This window comes from Gopherus flavomarginatus, chromosome 18 (assembly GCF_025201925.1).
Source record: "Gopherus flavomarginatus isolate rGopFla2 chromosome 18, rGopFla2.mat.asm, whole genome shotgun sequence".
NCBI lineage: Eukaryota > Metazoa > Chordata > Testudines > Testudinidae > Gopherus > Gopherus flavomarginatus.
Window position 1 is genome coordinate 493,788 of NC_066634.1, and position 23,354 is coordinate 517,141.

A 23,354-nucleotide genomic window follows, 5' to 3' on the forward strand; every position below is an offset into this window, starting at 1 on the left:
TACACATAGTGTGTGTGTAAAACAGCTGCCCTTGGGATTAAGCAACATTGAATTTTATTTGCCATCTTGTCTTCCCCCCTCCCCTCATTAGTGCCAGCTCTTGTGTTTTGGATATTTCTGTTGTTCCATGGTAAAGGAAGGCAGACCTGGTGATTGTGTGAATCTAGCTCAGTGTATAAGCACTTTAACAAAAAGAAAATACCAGGTATTTAGAAAAGGGGAAGATTCTCCATGTTGTGGATGCTTTAGCAACACCAGGAAGGGGGCTTAATACAGCAATATCCATAAACACAACTCTCCTCCCTCTGCATTAAGTTTCAATAGAATTTACATTAAGGCAAGAGTCTGACTTTGGGAGCAGCACATGGACCATAATGTTAAATAACCAGAGCACAGTGTAGAAGGAAAGCAGAGATGCTGCGATAGCCTGAAACTGAGCAGGGGAATCTGTCTTCACCACACTCTGCAAATGCTGCAGGGTTAGCAATAACGTGCTTAAAAGGGAGATGAACAGTGAAATGTTCCTGCCACCCCTCTTTGCCCCTCCCCCAGGTGCTGCCCAGATTGAAGGGGTTTCCATTATACACAGGGTTTAAAGTTTGGTTCAGTAGCTTTCAGGACCCCTGCTCCCCACCACTAATCTGTTAGTCTCTACAGATTGTCAAATCCCTGAATTACAGCAGATCAGGTACATTCAGTTTCACATAAGGCAGAGACAATGGTGCAAACCCCATCCTCCCCCATGGTACCTACTGTCCATTCCAACTGGCTCAAGACAGCTGTGAACCCAGTCTGCAGCATTGTGTCACAGAACAGCAAGTGCCATGGGGGGAAAGCAAAGAGTGGAGCAGGCCAGGCACCCCCCTTGCATCCAGCCTCCTCCTCCTTCATGGGCATCACTTGATACAGTCCATCACATGGATCTGCAGGGTATCCATGTCCGGAGCTTGGTACTGGCACTTGGGACAGCAGAAATCCGGCTGCTCCTCATGGATACTTCGCCTGCACCCTGCAGCTGGCAGGGGTTGGAAAGGTACTGGAGCCATGTTGTAAACTAGGGGGAAGAGAGAAAAAGTTACTGTCCCAACAATTGGCACCTTCCCACACAAGTGCCCACTCTTCTGATGCCCCCTACAGGCCTGGGCCATGAGCATTCCCCACCTAGGGAGAGTTTCAAGACTCACCTGGTTGGGGAACAGGTGGGCGCCCCTCCGAATGGCGGTTCCTCATCTCCTCCATCAGAGTCCTTTGCAAAATAGCAAGAGGTTGCGGGGGGGGTCAAAGCAGAACTTCAGCATCCCTTTCCTCCCCCTATGAGCATTAGAGAGAGGCTCAAACCCCCATGAGATGCAGGGCAGTGGGCATGGCTGGGGCTGGTCACCAGCATCTCATGCTGGCTCTCCACGGCAGCCATCTGCAGATTCATCTAGCAAGATAGAAAGCTGCACTGAACTGACCCACGCACAGGGCCCACAGGCCAAGGGGCAGGTGTTTGTATGACAAAGAGAATGCTCACCAGGTGGCTCCATTAGCATCTGCCTTCAGCTTGTCGTAGTCCCGCCGTAGCTGCTCAAACTGTTCCTTCAGATCCTCGCGCTGCTCGTGCAGCTTCTCCCGGGCCTCGCGCTCCGCTAGGAAATCCGCCTTGTAGATATCAGCCTGCAGGGGAGGAACCAGCAACCCTGCCCTTCAGCAACTGCACGCACACGCACGGTTACCCCCCCTACCTCCCCCTGCACCCACCTGGGCCTTCAGCACAGGGATGGTCTCCAGCATAGCCTTGTGCTGCTCCATGTCCTCCTTCAACTTGTCAATCAGCTCCTGCTTGGCCACCAGTGCCTCCTCAGCCTGCTGCAGCTGCTGCTGCAGCTCCTCCAGGTGCAGCTCCATGCCCTGGAGTGGGGGAGAGGCCCACAGAACACTGAGCAGCAGGGAACACAGGGGGCGGGGCAAGGCAGGGGCCAAGCAGCCCCGCTCCTCCCCAAACCAGCTCTAAACCCACCTGGCTCCTCTTCTCGCTCTCTAGGCTGGATTTCACGTGCCCGTCGTAATCCTGAAAGAGCTGGTGATAGGCTGCCTGCAGCTGGGCCAGCTTCCTCCTGAGGGATAATTGTGAGGTTAGAGGCAGCTCCTCACCCCACTCTGCTCCCATACTGCCCCAACTCTCCTTCCCACTCATCTCAGTGGCACACTCCCCCTGCCCCCCAGACAAACAGACGCTCCTCTGCTCCATGGCCCCCGTTCCCAATGCTCACTCACTTCTCCTCTGTTGCGCCCTGTCTCTCCACCCGCAGCGCTGTCTCCAGGTTCTGGGCCTGCATGCGCAGCTGGTCCATCTGCACGCTGTGCTGCTTGTGCAGCGCCTCAGCCTCCCGCTCCAGCCTGCAGCACCGCTCGGTAGCAGCCTGTGCTCTGCCGCACCGGGCAGGGGAGAGATGCCAACGTTAGCAGGGGTCTCAGTCCCACGTGCCCCCTAGACGGCTAAGGCCTGTATCCGACCCAGGTCACATCAGTGGCTGCAGCTAAACGAACCTGCCACCAGCCCCAGATCGGGGGGAAATTCACAGGTGCACACACTCACTTCTCCTCCAGATCCCGTTTCTCCAGCATACAGGTCTCCAGCCGGCTCTGGCTCTCCTGCAACTCCCCCAGCAGTGAGGTCACCTGGGCTTTCACCGAGGCCCTGTCCTCCGTCAGCTGCTGCAGGGAGGGAAAGGGACCACATCTTAGCCCAGGCCACACCGCCTGGGGGACCTAGATCCAGAGAGAGGGTGAGGCTGCTGCAGGCTGGGATGGAGCCCCCACCCTTTCCCACTTCCCTGACTCCTTGGAGGAAGAGCTGATGTCGATGTGTTTGCACATGTGGGTGGGTGACGAAGCGGGAATATCCTGAAAATGTTTGTGACCGATATGCATGGCAGTGACTACTGGACTAGAGATCGCTACCCTGTGGGGGAAGAGGAGTTAAAAAGCTGCTCCTGGGTCTGCGCAGGGAACATGAGGTGGGGGGGCGTCACATGTAGGGGTTGCTGGAGGACTGGCTGCAAGTGACCCATGTCAATGGGAGCCCAAGGACTGAACAGTTAACACCTAACAGCAGCAAACTCCAGCAGGCAGAGCCTGAGGACTCAGGAAGTTCTGCAGGAAAGACAATGGGGCTGGGTTAATAGCAGGTCTCACCATTGGCTTCTCTCTGCTAACCAAAGGGCATCCAAAGCTGCCCCCAAGTGACTAAACCCAGCTCTGTTTGGAGAACGCCTGGCTGCCGGGCATAACTGGCTGGGGCGTATGGGTCCCTGCAGAGTGTAAAAGTCTCTCCCAGGAGCCTGTCTCAGAAGGCCAGAGCCTGGGGTCTCTGTGATGCAATAAAGCTGCCTGGCCTCCCGTGATGGAAGAGGGGGACCCCTTGGGGGCAGGGAGCATGCTTACGGGGTTCCTCTGAGGGGCTGTTTAAAGGCTGGGGCCTAGCATCCATCCTGTGGGGCCGTGACTTGGGCTGCACTTACCTCCAGCTGTTTCCTCAGGGCCTGAAGCTGCTGCTCAGCCTGCTGCTCAGCCTCCTGTGCCCTGGTTCCCAGCTTGGCCATCTCCTCCCGTACCAATGCCAGCTGCTGCTTCAGCCCCACTCTCCTGCCAGGGAACCCGCACAGTGAGCAGGTGATGGATCAGCACTCAGAGGCCCCCACGCTGAGTGTTCTGCATTCCCTTCCCATCCACCATCAACCCCCCGCTCCCCCGAGTGTCCCCCACTGACCCACTCCATCCCCCAAGTGCTGAGAGCACCCTGCATCCCACCTCCCCTCATGCCCACACACAGCATCCCACAGCCCCCTGCGTCAGCCCCTAACCCACACACAAGCGCCAGCGCCATCCCCAGTGGCACAAGTCCGAGCCAGGAAGCAACTTACTCCTCCTCTGTCTCCTTCAGCCTCCTCTGCAGCAGCTCGGCTGCATCCCGCCTGCTGCTGGGTCTGAAAGGACATGCGGGGCGATGAGGGGTACCCGGCAGATCCGAGCCCAAGGGGACTGGTGCTCAGCCCCTGCGGAGCTCTCTGCTCCCCTCAGTCACAGCCCCCCTGCCACACACTGATCAGTCATTCCTGTCACGAAGGACATGGTCCATGGTGTGCACACAGGAGGATCCCTGTTGTTCCCTCTGCAGAACCTGCCCCCTCTTTCCCCCACAATGGGGAAGGGACACCCAGCCTGGGGGGCAAGGTGGTCTGGGCACCGGCGGAGGTCTCCCAGCCTCATTGTATCACCCCTCCAGCGCACGAGCTGCTCTTACCCGCTGTCCCCGCCGCCCTGCAGGGCCTCCAGCTCCACTGGCCTCTCCAGCTGGACCCCATTCTCCTGTGAACGACACTGGCATTACTGAGCCACAGCTACCACCAGAACCAGCCCAACTCCCACTGCCCCCTGGGAAACGGTCCCAGGCTGAGTAGGGCCAGCCTGACACCACCAGGAGCCCAGGTCTCCCTGCCCAGCACAGGGCACCCCAAGAAAGGGGTCCCATTCCCCGCACCAGGAGCCCAGGTCTCCCTGCCCAGCACAGGGCACTCCAAGAAAGGGGTCCCATTCCCCGTCCCAGAAACAGGGCTCACCTCATTTCTCCCAGCACCTCTATGGCTGGGGCCCTCAAACATCCCTATGACCTCCCCCAGAACCCTTGATTCTGTGAGGACTTGGGATTTTTTGATGCCTCGCTGTAACTCAGTTCTCCCCCACATACTTTGAATTGCTACCCAGTTTGGGGGGGGGGGGGGGTCAAGTTTTCTCGGGGGCTGCGCAGGATGGGGTGGTAGGAATGGTTCAGTAAGGAACCCGCTGAAAGCGACCCAGATCAATTCAGCACCTAAGAACACAGAAACCCCCTATGGCCGGAACACTGACACATAGCATGCCATCACCCAGAGGAAGGATGTCCCCCCAGCTCGCCCCCCTCATCAGGGAATCTGAGCGGAGAGCAGCTGGAGAACAAGGTACTGGGATGTGGCTGGCAGGGGATAAAGTGCTGGTGTGCAGAGTCTGGCAGCTCTCATCTGGGGCTGAGAAAGGGGCACAGACAGAACCTGAAGTGAGGCCCACTCCAGCATGGCTGGCGAATTGTTCTGTCCTGGTTTGATGGACTATGTCTTAACCTTTGTTTTTCTGTGTGATGGACTATGTCTTAACCTTTGTTTTTCTGTGTGAAGGTAAGGAGGCCCCACGTTGGGTTACAGGTGACTAATGAACCCAGCTTTGTTCTGCAAATCCTGCCTGGGCACATTAGTCCCTGCACAGCATGAGAGTCTCTGACCAGGAGTCTCTCTGCTGGGCAGAGCTCACAGCATGAATCAGGCATGCTGGAGCTCCAAGAGCCTGCCTCTGCCAGGGGTGGGGGGTCTGGCACGCTGAAGGGATTTCTCCACGGAGCTGACATCCTGCTAATTGGCAGAGTATACGGAGGCATTACAGAGATCCCCCGAGTCTGGCGTTCACATTCTAGTTCACCACGGAGCCTCCTGTCCAGTGAAAGCCTATGTCACACTGGTCATCACAAGCTTTGTGAACAGCACACGTGGCTAGCAGAGATGATTGTGACGTTGCACTCCATATGATTCTATGGAAATGTGCTAATGAATGTGAATATAATGTAACTGGAATATGCTTCATGCAAAAGGTCTCATATAAGGTATCACTACAAAGCTTATAACCTATTGAGTATGGTCATCCTCTTTGTATAAATGTGTCATTCTTGTATATGAAACTACGAATATGGACTCTTGATGGCTCCCTTTAACCAGGACAATTGGTTGAAAATGGCTCTGTTTACTTGTGAGTCTTCCTGTATACCTATGTGCTGGCAAGTGGGCAATAAAGGCCTGGTCTACACCATGGGGGGCACGAGCTAAGTCCGTCTAAGTTATGCAACTTCAGCTACGAAAATAGCGTAGCTGATGTTGAGGTACTCAGAGCTACTTACCGCGGTGTCTTCACTGCGGTAGGTCGACTGTTGACGCACCCCCGTCGACTCCGCCTATGCTTCTCACTTTGGTGGAGTACCAGAGTCGACGGGAGAGTGCTCAACGGTCGATTTATCGTGTCTTCACTAGTCGCAATAAATCGACCTCTGCCGAATCAATTGCTCCGGAGGTAAGTGTAGAGTTTTACAGTGACGTGATCATGTCACCTGAACTGGAATCCATCTTTAACCTGGTGCTTTTCCATTCAGAAGGAGGGGTCGGAACCCAGAGAGGGACAAAGGATTCCCGCCTTGTGCAAAAGATATTTAGGGATGGAACAGAACAAAGGGGGCTGCAATCAGTCATGAGAAATCCCCTAGCTACCACCTGAGCTGGAACAAGGACTGTACCACAGGAGAGGATTGGACCCAGACTAGAAAGACTAGTCTATAAAAGAAGCTTACTGCAACATCTCTGGGGGTGAGGTTTCATCAGTTTCTTACCGTATTAGGCTTAGACTTGCATGTTTGTTTTATTTTGCTTGGTAATTTACTTTGTTCAGTCTGTTATTACTTGGAACCATTTAAATCCTAGTTTTTATATTTAATAAAATCACTTTTGTTTATTAACCCAGAGTAAGCAAATAATACCTAGGGAAGCAAAGAGCTGTGCATACAGTGGAGTCGCATCATAGGCACATTTAACTTACACGATTTTAACTATATGCACTCGGCGAAGAAAACAAAAAAAGAGAAAAATAACAATTTAAATACTGTACCTGTAGTGCAGGTGATTCCACCCGCCATTCCACTCAATGAGCGTTTGACTATACATGATTTTCGCCTTAAGCGCTGACTTTGGAAGCTAATCACCGCATAAGATGCGACTCCCCTGTACCTCTATCAGTGTTACAAAGGGCAGACAATTTATGAGTTTACCTTGCATAAGCTTTATACAGAGTAAAACGGATTTCTGTTGGGATGTGGATCCCATTGGGAACTGGGTATCTGGGTGCTGGAGACGGGAGCACTTTTCTTAAAGCTGTTTTCAGTTAAGTCTGCAGCTTTTGGGAGACATGGTTCAGACCTGTGTCTGTGTTTGCAGCAGGCTAGCATGTCTGGCTCAACAAGACAGGATACTGAAGTCCCAAGCTACCAGGGAAAACGGGCTCAGAGGTAGTCTTAGCACATCAGGTGAAAGTCTCAAGGGGTTTTCTGTCAACTGTATCCATGTTGGGCAATGATGCTTTTTAAGGCCTCATTTTAAAGCAAGGATGGGCACTGGGGGTTCCTTTGGGAATAGCTGGTCTGATAATTCTGGGAGCATCCAGTGGATCAGGGGCTGGGCACTCAGGGGGATGCTGGGCCATTGCTAGCCTGCGTGTGATGAGGAGAGGCCTGATGCTGCCCATGGCCGAAGCCAGCAGAGAGCTGAACCCTGGCTGGTCCAGACAAGGCTCCCCTGTGTTAAGAGCAGGTGGGAGCGAGGTGCCCTGTGACCCTGGGGAGAGATGGGGGCATTACAGGTAACATTCATATCCCCCTCCCCAACCAGTCCCTTACCTTGACCCTCACACCAGCCTCTCCTGGGGGCTGCATCTGCTGCTGGATCTGGGCCTGCAGAGCCCGGTTGGCCTCCTGGAGCTGCTCCAGCTGCTCCTTCAGCAGCTGCAGGTTCTCCGGGCCAGGCGCCTGGGGGAACGAGGAGAGTGAGGGACAGACACCACAGGCTGCTCTCCTCCCCACCCCCCAAGCCAGTGCTCCCACCCCACCCCCTGCTGTGAGAGGCCAGGGCTGGAATAGCCAGGAGCTCCTTCCAGGCCAGAGGGCCCCTGATGGGCCTTTTTCCTTCTACTCTCTCACTAGCACAGCTGTGGATGAGGCAAAGAAGGGACTTTTGGAAGTGGGGTATTCTGTTCCTCAGGGAATTGGGAGCTGGGTTAGAGGAGATTTCCCCGCCCCCCAGACAAGTGAGTCTCACCATCAGAGGCTCAGCCAACTCCTGGGTCAGGGTCATAGTGTCCGCCTCCTCTGGCTCAGGGATCTCCTTCTCCAAGGCGCTCGGCTGGAAAGTTGCAAAAGAGTCAGTCATCTGAGAAGAGGCAGCTGTCCTGATCTACCTCCCGACACCCCATGGCCATGCTGCAAAAAGGAACTGGGCCAGGGGAACCGCGGAGAGTTCAGTGCCCAGGTGAGACCCCCTCCTGGGCTTGGTGTTAGGGGATGATGGCACAGAATGCCCCTGCAAACCCCCTTTCCCCGTGTGTGGGTGGGGGGGAGGGGAGGAAGCTCTCCTGATACCTGCTGTCTTCCCCTGAGCTGCTCCACCTCCCAGAGGGCCTGCTCCAGTTGGCACTTCATCTCGGTCCGCTCAGCATTCAGCTTCTCCACCACGTCCCGGGCCTCCCGGAAACGGAGCATCAGGAACTCCTTCTCCTCACGCTGTGCGGCCTGGAAGCACAGGAACTCCTGGTAGCGCTGCCGCAGCATCTGGTTACTCTGCCGAATGGCCTCTGCCTCAGGAACAGCGAGAGTGTTAGCCTGGTACTGGCTGAGTTCCTACCCTCCCCCTATGAGGGGCACACCGCTTACTGGCTCTCTGGGCCCATCCGTCTCTCTGGGACCAAGGGGGAAGTTTGGTAATGTGTATGATGCCCATGTGTGCCTCAGTTTCCCTCTGCGCTTCACATTGCTGTGCGTGGCATGAATAGGTCACTCAAGGACTGGCTGACACCCACACATGGCCATGGAGGATGCAGAAAGACAACAGGAGCCCCGATGGGCAGAACGTGCCAGGTCACATCTGGCAACAACCCAGTAGGAGGAGGTTTTCTCCTACCCCTAAGCCCATTGCTTCTTGTTCTGTCCTCAGAGGTCCAGGAGAACAAGTTTTCTCCCTCTTATTCTCTATCCCCTTTTTAATGATTCCTAACATCCTGTTTGCTTTTTTGACTGCCGCTGAACACTGAGTGGACGTCTTCAGAGAACTATCCACGATGACTCCAAGATCTTTTTCATGATTACTTGTAGCTGAATTAGCCCCCATCATATTGTATGTATAGTTGGGGTTATTTTTTCCAATGTGCATTACTTTACATTTATCCACATTACATTTCATTTGCCATTTTGTTGCCCAATCACTTAGATCTTTTTGAAGTTCTTCACAGTCTGCTTTGGTCTTAACTATCCTGAGCAGTTTAGTATCATCTTCAAACTTTGCCACCTCACTTTTTACCCTTTCCTCCAGATCATTTATGAATAAGTTGAATAGGATTGGTCCTAGGACTGACCCTTGGGGAACACCACTAGTGACCCCTCTCCATTCTGAAAATTTACCATTTGTTCCTGCCCTTTGTTCCCTGTCTTTTAACCAGCTCCCCATCCATGAAAGGATCTTCCCACTTATCCCATGACAACTTAATTTACGTAAGAGCCTTTGGTGAGGGACTTTGTCAAAGGCTTTCTGGAAACCTAAGTACACTATGTCCACTGGATCCCCTTTGTCCACGTTTGTTGACCCCTTCAAAGAACTCTGTAGATTAGTAAGACATGATTTCCCTTTACAGAAACCATGTTGACTTTTGCTCAACAATTTATGTTCTTCTATATGTCTGACAATTTTATTCTTTACGATTGTTTCAACTCATTTGCCCGGTACTGACAGACTTACCGGTCTGCAATTGCCTCGAAGGCCACAGGCCTGCCCCTGTAAACTGTGGGGGTGCTTAGGGCCCAGCCCATGGAAGGGGTGACTCCCAAGGACTAGTTACAGGCTCAGTCATAGACCAGACCCTGTGGATCCATGACATTGTCACCCACTCCCCTACAGGCAGCAGAGACTAGCCAGAGCACGCCCCAGCCCTTAACCCCCTCCCCCCATGGGCCATGGGGAGCAGGGAACAGCCCCAGCGCAGCATATCCCAGCCCTTAACGCCCCCCATGGGGAACAGGGAGGTGCTGCAGTGCACCCCAGCCCTTGATCCACCCACCACAGGCCACGGGGAGCAGGGAACAGCCATAGCACAGCACGTCTCAGCCCTCAACCTGCTCCGGCAAGCAGGGACCAGCCACATCGCAGCACCCCAGCCCCCAGTCGGGAGATGAGGCCTCCAGGGGGCCCGGCTCTTCCTCACCCTTCAGGTCCTGGTTCTCGGCCAGGAAGCGCTGCAGGGCCTCATGCCCGGCCAGGTCAGAGGGCAGCTGCCAGGCTGCCACCTTGCCCAGGGACGAGTCCTCGCCCAGGGCTCCACAGTCGCCACCAGGGCCCCCGCTTGGCTGCACCATCTCGCAGCTCCGGCGCTGCCGGGTCCCGTTCATTCAGCCTGGCAGGTCCCGGCCTGCGGAGAGAGATTGCGGAGGATGAGACCCAGGGGCGCCAGCCAGATGGTCCCGGACACCTGGGCCCCTTACCCGGCAGGGGAAGAGCGCAGACACCTGGGCCCCTTACGCAGCGCTGGGGGGGCAGCGGGGGGAGCTCGGACACCTGGGTCCCTTACCTGGCAGGGGGAGAGCTCGGACACCCGGGTCCCTTACCCAGCGCTGGGGCGGAGGGGGGGGAAGGGGGAGAGCTCGGGCACCCGGGTCCCCTACCCAGCGCTGGGGCGGAGGGGGGGGGAAGGGGGAGAGCTCGGGCACCCGGGTCCCCTACCCGGCGCTGGGGCGGGGGGAAGGGGAGGGGGAGAGCTCGGACACCCGGGTTCCTCGGCCAAAAGTCCTAGTACCTGGTCTCGTCTCGTCTCGCCCCGCCCGGCTCCCACTTCCCCTTCTCCCTTCCGGGATCGCGGCTCCCCGCGGAAGTGCTGCCAAAGGACCCGGAAACGGAAGGGACGCTTAGCGGCAGGAACGAACCCCATTGAGAACCGGTCCGACACGGCACCGCTTCCGCCTCGCTAGGTGTCATGGCGGGGCCAGGGCGAGGCCGCCGATTGGCAGGGCGGGCAGGGGGCGTGGCCGGGGGCGGGTGGGCAGGGGGCGGGGCCGGGATGGGGAGCCGGGCAGGGGGCGGGGCCGGGGCAGGAGGGGGGGCCGGGATGGGGAGCCGGGCAGGGGGCGGGGCCGGGGCAGAGGCAGGAGGAGGGGCCGGGATGGGGAGCCCGGCAGGAGGCGGGGCCTAGGCAGGGGCAGGGGGCGGGGCCGGGATGGGGAGCTGGGCAGGGGGCGGGGCCGAGGCAGGGGAAGCGGGCGGGTCCGGGCGAGCCTTGGGCAGGCGGCGAAACGGGAGCGAGACCTGGGGACCGGTAGGAAGCGCGGGGGGTGGTGCCGGGGGATTAAGAGGCGGGGAGCTGGGTGGCGAGGGCATGTGGGAGTTGGGGGCGGGGACGTGGGGGCATGTGGGAGTTGGGGGTCGAGGAGCTGGGGGCATGGGGGAGTTGGGGGGCGGGGAGCTGGGGGCATGGGGGAGTTGGGGGGCGGGGAGCTGGGGGCATGTGGCAGCTCGGGGCAGGGAACAGGGGGAGGTGGGGGCATGTGGGAGCTGAGAGGCAGGGAACAGGGAGTGGGGGCCATGTGGGAACGGGGACCCTGGGGGTGGGGAGCTCTGGGGAGATCAGGTGCAAGGGGGGCATGGAGTAGTGGGAGGGGGTCAGGAGTTAGAGGGCACTGGTGGGTAGGAATAGGAGCAGGGGGACACTGGGGGGAGTGAGGGCACTGGGAGGGCAGGAGGGTGCTGGAGGGTGAGCAGCAAGTGGGTGTGGTTAGCTGGGGGGGCTGGAGCTAGGTGTCACTGGGGAGAAAGACTGTAGGGGATTCTGGTGTCTGGGGCTATACTTGGGGCAGGACCCAACAGTGACCCCTCCCCCCGTGCCTGTCCTGGGATTTCTCTTCACATCCCCACCAGGCCTCATTTTCATCCCACCCCACCCCCTGCCATGGGGCTCCTCTGTCCTGCAGCTCAGTATCTGCCCATCCTGTTGGACAAGCAGAGACCTGTTGCCCTACTCCCCTGGGTGCTGGCTCGGGGAGCCACAAACTGGGCCAGTTCTCCCAGGGGCGGGGAGTCCAGCTCACACAAACCAGCCTGGTCTCTCTCTTGCTCTTAGGGAGCAGCAATTCAAGCACCATGACTCTTCAGCGGGAGCTGAGCCGCTCGCAGGTTTGCGGGATGATGCGTGAGGAGCTGTGCCAGGGCAAGGACTTCCTCCAGTCTGACACCCACATCTTCATCATCATGGGGGCCTCGGTGAGTACCCATAGCCCAGCCTGGAGCCATCCAGGCAGGTGCCCCATGCCGGCGCCTTCTCCTGGAGCGCCTGGCCCATGCAGCGCCTCCAGCCTTAACCCAAGTCACCAGTGCTGGAGTCTGCATACAGTCAGCGCTGAGAGGGGACAAGGAGCTCCCTGTAGGTCTCTCTGGAGCACTGAGTGAGGGGATGGATCTGGGCAGCGGGCCTCAGGGATGGACCCAGATCCCCCTCAAAGGGCTCTGTGTTTCCATGGGCTGGGACCCTGAAATCCCTCTGGCCCATGGCTCTGGGGGCTGTGGCAAGAATGATCTTCCCCTGGAGAGACAGCAGGCCTGAAGCACCACATGGCTGCAGGCCTCCAGCCTCCCTTGGGGCTACTCGGGTACTGCCACACGGGGCTCGAAGGAGAGGGCAGGGATTTTACCAGCTGAGATAATTAGTGCTGATGGCTGCAGCCAGGCTGCCCAGCACCAGGCGCCGAGTGACTCAACTTCCTGCACCGCGTTGTGTAACACAGGCAGCAATTACAGCTCAGTGTGTAACCTGGCTCCAGCAGCAGCAGCTTAGGGGGTGGGGAGCTAATCCCTGTAGGCACAGATCGGGTTTAGCTGTGTGCCCTGCCATGCGGAAACGCAAGGCCTGGGTGCATTGCTGTTGCTGGCTATGGTGATGACAGTGCTGGGGGGGGGGGGGTAGGCCATGGCTTGGCCAAACCCTCCTTATCTTGATCCTGTGAGCAGTAGCAGGATTTCAGCAAGCAAATGTGTGTGACTGAGATCATCCCGGTGCCCTCAAATTCACCCACCACCCCAAATTTGCCCTGACACTCCCAGATGCCCCCCAAATGCCCCACCCCACAGTCATCCTTTAGGCCCCTGAAACCACCCCAGCCTCCCCACACTTACCCCAGTGCACCCCTAATTCGCTGAAACTGCTCCAGTTCCCTCTCCAGGGCCTTCACTTTAACAATTTTCTACCTCGCTTTCTGGTTCTCTCTGCTCTCAGAGGGGCCGTGATGGTGACACTCACGCTGTGGGATCTGTGGTGTTAGCACAAGGAGAAGTGCCGGGCACTGCGGAGTCTCTGTGTAGAGAGGAGAGTGAGGCTGTTCTAGCCCCAGAGCTGGTGGTGGGTGGGCTTTGTCCTTGTGCAGCAAGTGGTGTGTGGTCACGTGGATGTGGCTATCGCTATAAGTCCTGGCACAGATGAGCCCCAGGTAGCTCTTACCTCCATGTAGCTGGGTATGGTCAATGCTACACCGCTCATCCTTGCTAGCTTCATAGAAGTAACTCTCTCTTAGCTCGTGGCAGCGTGGGGCATCTAGTCCAACACGTGTGTGTCCCAGGCCAGAGACTCTCACCCATTTCGGCCCCTGGTTAGCCAGTACCTTGTGTGTGGCTCCAGCATCTTCCAGCAAGGTAGCCGGCTGGACTGGGAGGCAGCAGAGACGGAGAAGCCATCGCTTCACTCTGGAGTTTGTTCCGATGGCTAATCATCCCCACAGGTGCCCTATTGCTGGACTGAATTTCTCCAGCTTTGGCTTCCCTTTCCCGGTGCTGGGGCTGCCTTTCTCCTCAGCGCTGGAATCAGTCTTCCCTTTGAAATGCTAAACAGATGAAGCCCTTTAGGGCTCCTGCATTTTTCTCCAGCCTTTGAATAATTTTTCTGGCTCCTTTCTCCCCCCTCTGCAATTTTTCCACAGCCTTTTTAAAACATGGCCACCAGAACTGGACGCAATATCCCAAGGCCGTGTCCAGTGGTAAAATCCCCTCCCTGCTTCTGCTTATGGCTGCTCTGTTGATACACCCCAGGATCCCAGGAACCCCTTTGGCCACAACGTGGCCTTGGGAGCTCAGGTTATTCACTAAGCCCTCTAGGTCCTCCTCAGATTCACGGCTTTCCAAAGCCTGCTCCCGTGCAGTGGGCTCCTTGTTCCTAGGTGTGTAATGCACACCTTTCTTTGCAGAGATTGTGGCCGGGACGGACATCACAGGCACTCCCCCCACCCTATCCCGAGTGGGAGCAGGGTCCCTGTGACGCTGCATGCTGTATGGACACACAGTCCCTATGCTGTAGTGGGGAAACTGAAGCATAGAGCGATTTGGTGACTAGTCCAAGGTCATACAGGGCAATTGAACCCAGGAGCCTGGCTCCCATTCCCCCAGCTTCATGTGTAGTGGGTTAACCCCAAGTTAGTGGAGCCGATGCCCTCCGTAGCCCCTTTCACATCAGGGAATCATGGGTAGGAGCTAGGTGTCCCCATGCTATGAGCCAGGCCCGGGCCAGCTGTGTGGGGGGGCTGCCGCTGCCATCCCTTGGGGTCTCTGTGGGTCAGGCAGGGATGGCCCAAGCTGAATCCCTGGCACCTGCCCCTCCACAGCAGAGGGAGGGATGAGAAAGCCTTATCTATCTCAAACACTGATAAGGAGTTTCCTTGGCTTCCTGTTCATTTCCCAAGGGCTTTGTGTGGGGAAATGGGCCAGGTTCTGGAGGAGCTGAAATCTGGGACACAGAATGAGCAGAAGGTGGTGTCTGGCTCCAGGGCAGGACAGGTGGCAAACACAAATGTCCTTGCTGTTGTGTGTTGGGGAGGGGAGCTGTGGACCTGCTGGTTCGGCTGGCCCAGACACCTGGGTGTCACTGGCTCATTTTCACCCCTAGCTGACCAGGGCCCTGCCCAGCCATTTCCTGGCCTGGGACTGACATCCCTACTCTGTTTGTGTGTATGTACACTGACTTGCTCCAAGCTCAGACACCTTCTGCCTGGGGCACTGCCCCTGCTGAGTCATGCAGGGGAGGAAAGCAGTGACTCACTATTTTGTTTTGTCCCCATCTCCCTCTCTCTGAACCAGTTTGCATTGAATTGGGCTGGTGGGTGAAGCCAATATGGGATAAGAGCAACACTAGGTCAGGCTGGGAGCGAGCTCCCGCCTCCCGGGGCAAACTTACACATCCCTCCGCCAGGCTGGGCCTAGCTGAAAAGGAGGAGCTAAGCCGCTGCAGGTGCTGAATGGGGCAAACGGGTGGGATGGGGGGTGGTGACTCTGCAGCCAGCAGAGAAGCCCTCAGAGCTAGACCCTTGGGGAATTAATTGACCCACCTAGTGTGATCCTCCCTGCTCCGACACCCGTGTCTAACTTGCCCCTTAGGTCCCACTGTGTCTGCACCCACCTCTCTGCTCCCCCACGTTCAACCCTCTCCAGAGCTCCCGCTGCATCTGCACCCACCTCCCTGTCCCCCCCCCGTGTCTAATCTGCCCCATAGATCCCACTTGTCTGCAGCCACCTCTCTGCGCCCCCATGTCTGACCCTCTCCAGAGCTCCTGCTGCATCCGCACCCACCTCCCTGTCTCCCCACCCCACGTCTAATCTACCCCATAGGTTTCGCTGTGTCTGCACCCACCTCCCTGCCCCCTGTGTCTGACCCTCCCCAGAGCAGCATCCCAAGGGGACAACCTGGCTCTACAGAGCCCCCAAACCCTCAGGGTGGGACAGACAGACGGAGATCCATCCCCACACATAACATGTGGCCCCATCTGGGGGACGTCCCTGCCGGCACAGACAGGTGTTTGCTTGCACTGGCTGCGCAGACAATGAGCCCGTGTTGTCAGCCTGCATGCACAGACTTCATGGTCAGCCGGAGATCGAATAAGACTGTCTGTGTGGCTCAGGCCGGGGAGTCGCCCTGTCACCCCTGCACTGAGCCGGTAACCGGTTGGATCCCGTTCCGTTCTCTCCACTGCCCCTTGCACCAAGAACAGCCTTTCTTTTGGGTGCTGAGCCTCCATGATTCAGCAACTCCCTGTTTCTTGCGACCCAATCAGCCTGATCTGTCCCTCCCCTTCCCCCCCCCCCCCCCAACCCCAAGAGCAAACAGCACCCGTGCCAGGATGTGAGGCCTGGCACAGAGCCTGCAAGTACGCCTGCCTGCCTGCTTGCAGCACTGTGGCAGCTTAGCTCAGCTCCTCCCTCCCGTAGAGCCACACCCCACCCTGGGTAAAGGCCCAAGCTGCAAAGAAAGGACGTGTGAGGGTATGGGTAGACCTAGGGGGACTGTGTCCTGCAGAGAGGGGTGGGGAATTGGATATGGGGCCTTTCCCCTGTAGGGGGCGCTGGCTCTGATCTGGCTCCAGAGCAGGGACTGCCTGGCTCAGGGGGGCAGGGAATGGGGCACGGGGCCTTTCCCCTCTAGGGGGCACCAGCTCCCATCCGGCCACAGGGCAGGGAGGTGGGAATGGGGCACAGAGCCTTTCCCTGCCTGTTTGCTGCCATGACCTTCCCTTTGTCTGTTCCAGGGTGACTTGGCCAAGAAGAAGATCTACCCAACCATCTGGTAAATCCCTCTTCCCGCCCACCCCACCAGGCCGGGGCTGTGTGGTGGTACCTGGCGCCTCGGTGGTCTGGCGTCGGGTGACCCCACTGAACTCTCTTCCAGGTGGCTCTTCCGGGATGGCCTCCTGCCCGATGACACATACGTGGTGGGCTACGCCCGCTCCCAGCTCACTGTGGCCGACATCCGCAAGCAGAGCCAGCCCTACTTCAAGGTGTGGCCCCTCAGCCTGCCCACCAGCCCCTCCAGAACAGGGGAGGGCCTGGGGTCCCCAGCCCTGGGGGGGGCGGTGTCTGGGGTACAGCTCCCCTGAATAGTGCGGGGCAGGACCTTTATCCCTGGGATTGGGTGGGGTGTGTGGCTGGGTGTCCCCTGGTGCCTTAGCTGACTGGAGGGGCCATGTCTCTCAGCTGATGGCAGCCGCGTCCCCTCCCCCTAGGTGGAGCCAGATGAGCAGAAGAAGCTGGAGGAGTTCTTCGCCCGGAACAGCTACGTGTCGGGAACCTACGACCACAGCACCTCCTTCCGGCAGCTGAACGCCCACCTGGATGCACTGCACAATGGGGACAAGGCCAACCGGCTCTTCTACCTGGCACTGCCCCCTAGTGTCTACAAGCATGTCACCCGCAACATCAAGGAGTGCTGCATGGGTCACGGGTGAGAGATGGAGGTGGGGCAGGGTCTAAGAGTGAGCACCCAGGGGATGGGGTCAGAGCACAGGCCTGGGGTGTGTGAGACCCCCATGGGATGGGGGAGAGTTGTAGGGGCTCCAAGGTTCCTCTGTAATTGCAGCCACGTTTGACACCGTCTGCTCTCCCCTCCCCTCAGGGGCTGGAACCGCGTCATCGTGGAGAAGCCATTTGGGAAGGACCTGGAGAGCTCCAACAAACTGTCCAATCACATCGCGTCGCTCTTCCGGGAGGACCAGATCTACCGCATTGACCACTACCTGGGCAAGGAGATGGTGCAGAACCTCATGGTGCTGAGGTGGGGCTGGCTGGGAGATGGGGCAGAGCCGGGGGGAGCATGGCTGGGCCCTTTCCCAAGGGAAAAGCTGCGCGGGTGGCGGGGGAGCGTTAAAGGCCCCTTGCCATCTGTCAGGGTGAGACCCCCACCCCAAAGCCTGCCAGCATGGGAGCTCCCCCCGTCAGACAGGCTCTGCGTCTCCCTGGCAGGTTTGGGAACAGGATCTTCGGCCCTGTGTGGAACCGGGACAACGTGGCCTGCGTCATCCTGACCTTCAAGGAGCCGTTTGGCACGGAGGGGCGAGGCGGCTACTTCGATGAGTTCGGGATCATCCGGTGAGCAGGGCAGGGGGCCCCTGTCCTTGGTGTGGGGGCGGCAGGCAGAGCGGTGCTGGCTTGTCTGCTGGAGGGGTGGGGATAGAGATGGTAACGGCTGGGGAGAGCGAGAGGATACCCAGGCCAGCTGGCACTGACCCCCTCCTCCTGCTGGGAGAGAAGGATCCAGGGCAGAGGCTCTCAACCTTTCCTGATAACTGTATCCCTTTCAGGAGTCTGATGTGTCTCATGTACCCCAAGTTTTACACCATTTAAAAACCACTTGTTTTCAAAGTCCGACATAAAACTACAAACATGGCACAGCACAGGATTACTGGGAAATTGCTGATGTTCTCATTGTTACCACAGAATTATAAAATAAATCCATTGGAATATAAATGTTGTACTTTAGTTTGTACTGAAGTTGCTAGTGCTTTTTATGTAGCCTGTTGTGAAACTAGGCAAATATCTAGATGTACTGATGTACTCTCTGGAAGACCTCTCAGTACCCTCAGACGCACATGTACCCCTGGTTGTGAACCATTGATCCCGGGCAGTGGGGGTGGATGGAGGAGAGGTGGGATCATCCTGGGGGGCTGGACAGGAGGCGTGCTGGGGTGGAGAGTCCCATGTTGACCCCTCCCCCTGCTGGGAGGGAAGGATCTAGGGTATTGGGGGTGGATGGAGAAGATAGGGGATTGTGCTGTGGGGCCGGATGGGGCAGTGATTCCTGCACTGATTCCTCTCCCCTCCCGGCAGCGATGTGATGCAGAACCACCTGCTGCAGATGCTTTGCCTGGTGGCCATGGAAAAACCGGCTTCCACCGACTCAGATGACGTGCGGGATGAGAAGGTGGGTCACTGCACAGGGACCAAGCACCCCAGGCCCGGCCCAGGGGGCATCCCCCTTGGCATGGAGTGCTGGGACCCAGGGCAGGGCCTGTGCCAGGAGATGTCCTGCCCTCCCACTCCCACCCCTCCAGCTCTGTGCTTAGCTGCTCTTGTCCTACTGGATTGGGTCGAGATGCCGTCTTGTGGCCCAGAGCTGCCACTGCATGTGTCTGAACCAAACTAGCTACTTCTCTGGTGTGATGGCACTGACCCTGTGCTCCCCAGTCCTTCTGCTGTCACTTCTTGAACTCCTTTTCCCTGGGCTCCTCCCCTTCCTCTGCTGCTCGACAAGCAGCCCAGCGCCCTCCCTGGCCCCCGTGGTGATGCTGGGGCCTAAGCCATCTGTCTCCGCTGCAGGTGAAGGTGCTGAAGTGCATCTCGGAGTTGCAGCTGGGCAATGTGGTGCTGGGCCAGTATGTGGGGAACCCCGATGGGGTGGGCGAGGCCCGGAAGAGCTACTTGGATGATCCCACTGTCCCCACTGGCTCCAGCACGGCCACCTTCGCTACCGCTGTGCTGTACGTGGACAACGAGAGATGGGACGGTGAGCAAGCATTGTGGGGGGGTGATCAGCAGGGGGTGAGCCAGCGCCATGTGGGGGTAAGCGAGTGCCAGGGGGGGAAGGGGCTGGGGGTGAGCCAGCGCCATGGGGGCGTGACCAGCGGGGGAGTGAGCAAGCGCACAGGAATAGGGGGATGAGTGAGCACCATGAGGGGATAAGCGAGTGCTGGGGGGGAAGGGACTGGGGGAGTGCCGTGGGGGGCATGAGTGAGCAAGCGTGGTGGTGGGGGTGAGCAAATGTTTGGGGGAGTCAGTGCCGTGGGAGGGAAGGGGTTGTGGGATGAGTGCTGTGGGGGCTGACTGGCGGGGATGTGAGCGAGCGCTGTGGGAGGCATGAATGAGCGTCTGGGGGACAGTGTCGGGGGATGGGGGTGAGCACCGTGGGGGGGGAGGGAGTGCCTGGGGGCCAATGCCATGGGGAGGATGGGACGGGGGGGTGATCCTGGGAAAGAACAGGACGGGATGGGATGGGACGGGATGGGGTGGCCCCGGGCGGGACAGTCCTGAATGGGACAGGAAATATATGATGCCCTCCCCTCTCCCGCGGTGTTATATGCTGGGGAGTGTCTCTCTCTCCTACACACCCCGTCCCTGCCCCATGTCTGCTGTCGTGCTATTGGGGTGGGGAGCCCTAGCTCTGTCTCTAACTTGTCCTCCCCAGGCGTCCCATTTGTGCTGCGCTGTGGTAAGGCCCTGAATGAGCGCAAGGCCGAGGTGCGGCTGCAGTTCCGGGACGTGCCGGGCGACATCTTCCAGCGACAGTGCAAGCGCAATGAGCTGGTGATCCGGGTGCAGCCCAACGAGGCCGTCTACACCAAGATGATGACCAAGAAACCTGGCATGTTCTTTGACCCCGAGGAGTCGGAGCTAGACCTGACCTACGGCAACCGCTACAAGGTGTCGGACCCAGGGCCCCACCACAACCACCCCCTCACCCCCCCCCCGGTCCCCCACTTCCCGAGGAGTTGGAGCTGGACCTGACCTACAGCAACCACTACAAGGTGCTGTCCCCCAGTTCCCATCCATCCCCGACCCCCACTGCCCGAGGAGTCAGAGCTGGACCTGACCTACGGATGCCAAACCAGCCCCCCTCAGCCCCCTCATCCCAGCTGCCTCTTCCCAACACAACCCCAGGTCACGTCTCATCTCCCCAGGATGTGAAGCTGCCGGATGCCTATGAGCGACTCATCCTGGATGTCTTCTGTGGAAACCAGATGCACTTTGTGCGCAGGTGGGTGCTGGGCCTCTCCAGCCCTGATCCCCAATCCCCAAGAGCCCCGAGACGGCCAGGTGCTGGGCCTGTCCGGCCCTGATCCCCCATCCCTGAGGGCCCCAAGCGTCTGGGTGCTGGGCTCAATCCCGGCCCTGATCCCTGTCCCCGGGGCAGCCAGGTGCTGGGGCTGGATCCATGCAGACCGGGGCGGGTGGGTGCTGGCACCTGGGACCGTGGGGAGCAGCTGGGTCTGGGCAGGGCAGAACAGGTGGGTGCTGGTGCCTGAGGACCATGGGCAAGTGGCTGGGTCTGGACAGAGGTGAGCGGGTCAGTGCTGGCACCTGGGACCATGGGGAGCAGCTGGGTCTGGGCAGGGCAGCTGGGTGTTGGCGCCTGGGGACTATGGGGGAGCGGCCTGGTCTGGGCAGGGTGGGGTAGGTGCTGGTGCCTGGGGACCGTTGGGGAGTGTCTGGGTCTGGGTAGAGCGGGGCTGGGTGGGTGCTGGTGCCTGAGGAGCGGCCTGGTCTGGGCAGGGCAGGGCTGGGTAGGTGCTGGGTCTGGGCAGAGCGGGGCTGGGTGGGTGCTGGTGCCTGGGGACCGTGGGGGAGTGTCTGGGTCTGGGCAGGGCGGAGCAGGTGGGTGCTGGTGCCTGGGGAGTGGCCTGGTCTGGGCAGAGCGGGGCTGGGTGGGTGCTGGTACCTGGGGACTGTGGGGGAGCAGCTGGGTCTGGGCAGAGCAGGGCTGGGTGGGTGCTGGTACATGGGAACCATGGGGGAGTGTCTGGGTCTGGGCAGAGCGGGGCTGGGTAGGTGCTGGTACCTGGGGAGCAGCTGGGTCTGGGCAGAGCAAGCTGAGTGGGTGCTGGTAACTGGGGACTGTTGGGGAGCAGCTGGGTCTGGGCAGAGCGGGGCTGGGTGGGTGCTGGTGCCTGGGCACCGTGGGGGAGTGTCTGGGTCTGGGCAGAGCGGGGCTGGGTGGGTGCTGGTGCCTGGGGAGCGGCCTGGGCTGGGTGTGTGCTGGTGCCTGCGGAGCGGCCTGGGCTGGGCAGAGCGGGGCTGGGTGGGTGCTGGTGCCTGGGGACCATGGGGGAGCGTCTGGGTCTGGGCAGAGCGGGCTGGATGGGTGCTGGTGCCTGGGGAGCAGTTGGGTCTGGGCAGAGCAGGGCTGGGTGGGTGCTGGTGCCTGGGGACCGTGAGGGAGTGTCTGGGTCTGGGCAGAACGGGGCTGGGTAGGTGCTGGTACCTGGGGAGTGGCCTGGGCTGGGTGGGTGCTGGTGCCTGGGGACCGTGGGGGTCTGAGCAAGGCGGGGTGCCCTGGGGAGCGGCTGGTGCCTGGGGAGCGGCCTGGTCAGGGCGGCGCTGGGTGGGTGCTGGGTCTGGCCAGAGCAGGCTGGGTGGGTGCTGGTCGCCATCCCAGTGTGGGACAGACTCTCCCTTTAGCATGGGATTGCCTCCTCCTGTCCGGCACTCACAGGTCGCATCCACCTGTTCAGGATGTGATACTGGCTGTTTCCCCCCCTTCCCCCCCCGGTTGCCATTGCGGGTGGCACAGACACTGATGCTGCTACCCTCACCCCCCAGTGACGAGCTGCGTGAAGCCTGGCGCATTTTCACTCCACTGCTGCACAAGATCGAGTCTGAGAGGATCAAACCAATACCATACTGCTATGGCAGGTGAGGTCCCAGGGCACTGTGCTGGACTCCCGGGCAGCAGACAGGGTGGGCACTGGGCAGGGGGGGCTGGCAGGAGCCCTAACCCTGGCCGGAGAAGAGGGAGAGATGCTGTGGGGCCTGGCTGGGCACAAGCCTGACTTAGGTGGGAGTTAAGCTGCCAGAAAGGCGAGTCTCCAGCTGGAGCTGCGGAGGAAGGAGGTGAATGATTGGGGAGATGGTGGGGAGGGCTGCCCTGCCCCACCTCCCGTAAGGACCCTGTGCCCCACACTTTTTTCGATAGGGCTGCCTGTGGGCGCTAACCTCGGGGTGTTGCTCTTTCCCAGCCGGGGCCCACCTGAGGCGGACGAGCTGATGAAGAGAGTTGGGTTCCAATACGAGGGCACCTACCGCTGGGTGAATCCGCACAAGCTCTGAGCTGGGGGCCAGCTGCCTCCCCAAAACAACCCTGCTTCTCACCCTGGTGGGGTCTGTCTGGTCTGCTAGCTGCTCCCCCTCTCCTGGGACAGCTGGGGTGGGGACGTGTGGCTGGGGGTGGAGAGGGAAGGAGAGAGTTGGGTATGGGTGGGGAGGCCAGCAGAGAAGGGCAGGGTTGGGGGAGCTGGGGATGGGGTGGGGAGGCCAGCAGAGAAGGGCAGGGTTGGGGGAGCTGGGGATGGGTGGGGGGGACTGGCAGAGAAGGGCAGGGGATGGGAGAGCTGGGTATGGTGGGGGAGGCGGGCAGGGAGGGTGGCGCTGGGCACTGGGGATGTGTCCTTGACAATCAAATGGGTTGCGATTTCTGTGGCCCTGTCCTGCCCCCCCAGTAGGCCCAGGTCCTGGTTCACCGAGGTCTCCTGTAGCCCCTGCCCAGACATTAACCCCCCAACCCATCCTATCTACACCTTCCTCCAATACCCTACAGCTCCCTCGGTCTGGATTCCCTGCCCCTCCAGATGCACTCCAGCCAGGTCCCTGCCCCGCATTGGGTCTAGATCCCCTTCCCCACTCACATCGTGGGACCACAACAGCCTGTCATGTTTACAGCCCATCTCACTACCCGCCCCGCCCTAGCTCTGGCCCCACACTGGGCTGAGGGAGCTTAGAGCCTCTGGCTCCGGTGGGGCCGACTGCCACCACCTGGTCTGGGACTCTGTGCTTGCTTTGCTGCTGAGACATTCCAGCCACGCCACAGCCCTGGGGCTTTTGTAAATGGCGCCGTTTTGTAAACAGCGATTGTTGGAATCGGCCTTGGCTCCGTCTGTCTGGCTGCTGCGTCCTGTGCCCATTGGGGATCTGACAGCT

General features: G+C 59.2%; 2 protein-coding genes across 3 annotated transcripts; one reads left to right on the top strand and one right to left on the bottom strand.

The window, feature by feature from the left end:
- Nucleotides 1-498: 498 nt before the first annotated feature.
- Nucleotides 499-10,760, bottom strand: IKBKG (inhibitor of nuclear factor kappa B kinase regulatory subunit gamma). The gene is made up of 15 exons (XM_050928263.1): nucleotides 10,666-10,760; nucleotides 10,078-10,281; nucleotides 8,246-8,457; nucleotides 7,926-8,009; nucleotides 7,508-7,636; nucleotides 4,289-4,353; nucleotides 3,909-3,971; nucleotides 3,507-3,630; nucleotides 2,582-2,700; nucleotides 2,260-2,412; nucleotides 2,003-2,099; nucleotides 1,744-1,893; nucleotides 1,517-1,659; nucleotides 1,185-1,246; nucleotides 499-1,054 (listed from the first exon to the last, which is right to left on the bottom strand). Exons 2-15 carry the CDS (start codon nucleotides 10,259-10,261, stop codon nucleotides 897-899), a joined length of 1,743 nt encoding a protein of 580 aa, XP_050784220.1. The 5' UTR covers nucleotides 10,262-10,281; nucleotides 10,666-10,760; the 3' UTR covers nucleotides 499-896.
- A 352-nt stretch (nucleotides 10,761-11,112) lies between these two features.
- On the top strand, nucleotides 11,113-23,296 carry G6PD (glucose-6-phosphate dehydrogenase). 2 transcript variants are annotated; one of them, XM_050928264.1, is made up of 13 exons: nucleotides 11,113-11,181; nucleotides 11,983-12,122; nucleotides 16,421-16,458; nucleotides 16,561-16,669; nucleotides 16,895-17,112; nucleotides 17,284-17,442; nucleotides 17,631-17,756; nucleotides 18,495-18,588; nucleotides 18,984-19,170; nucleotides 19,849-20,084; nucleotides 20,342-20,418; nucleotides 21,981-22,073; nucleotides 22,397-23,296. In XM_050928264.1, the coding sequence occupies exons 2-13, from the start codon at nucleotides 12,003-12,005 to the stop codon at nucleotides 22,485-22,487; spliced, it is 1,548 nt and encodes a 515-aa protein (XP_050784221.1). In that variant the 5' UTR covers nucleotides 11,113-11,181; nucleotides 11,983-12,002; the 3' UTR covers nucleotides 22,488-23,296. The 2 variants fall into 2 exon arrangements, with proteins under 2 accessions (XP_050784221.1, XP_050784222.1); XM_050928265.1 differs by having other exon boundaries at nucleotides 11,170-11,243; nucleotides 11,987-12,122.
- The last annotated feature ends 58 nt before the right edge of the window (nucleotides 23,297-23,354 follow it).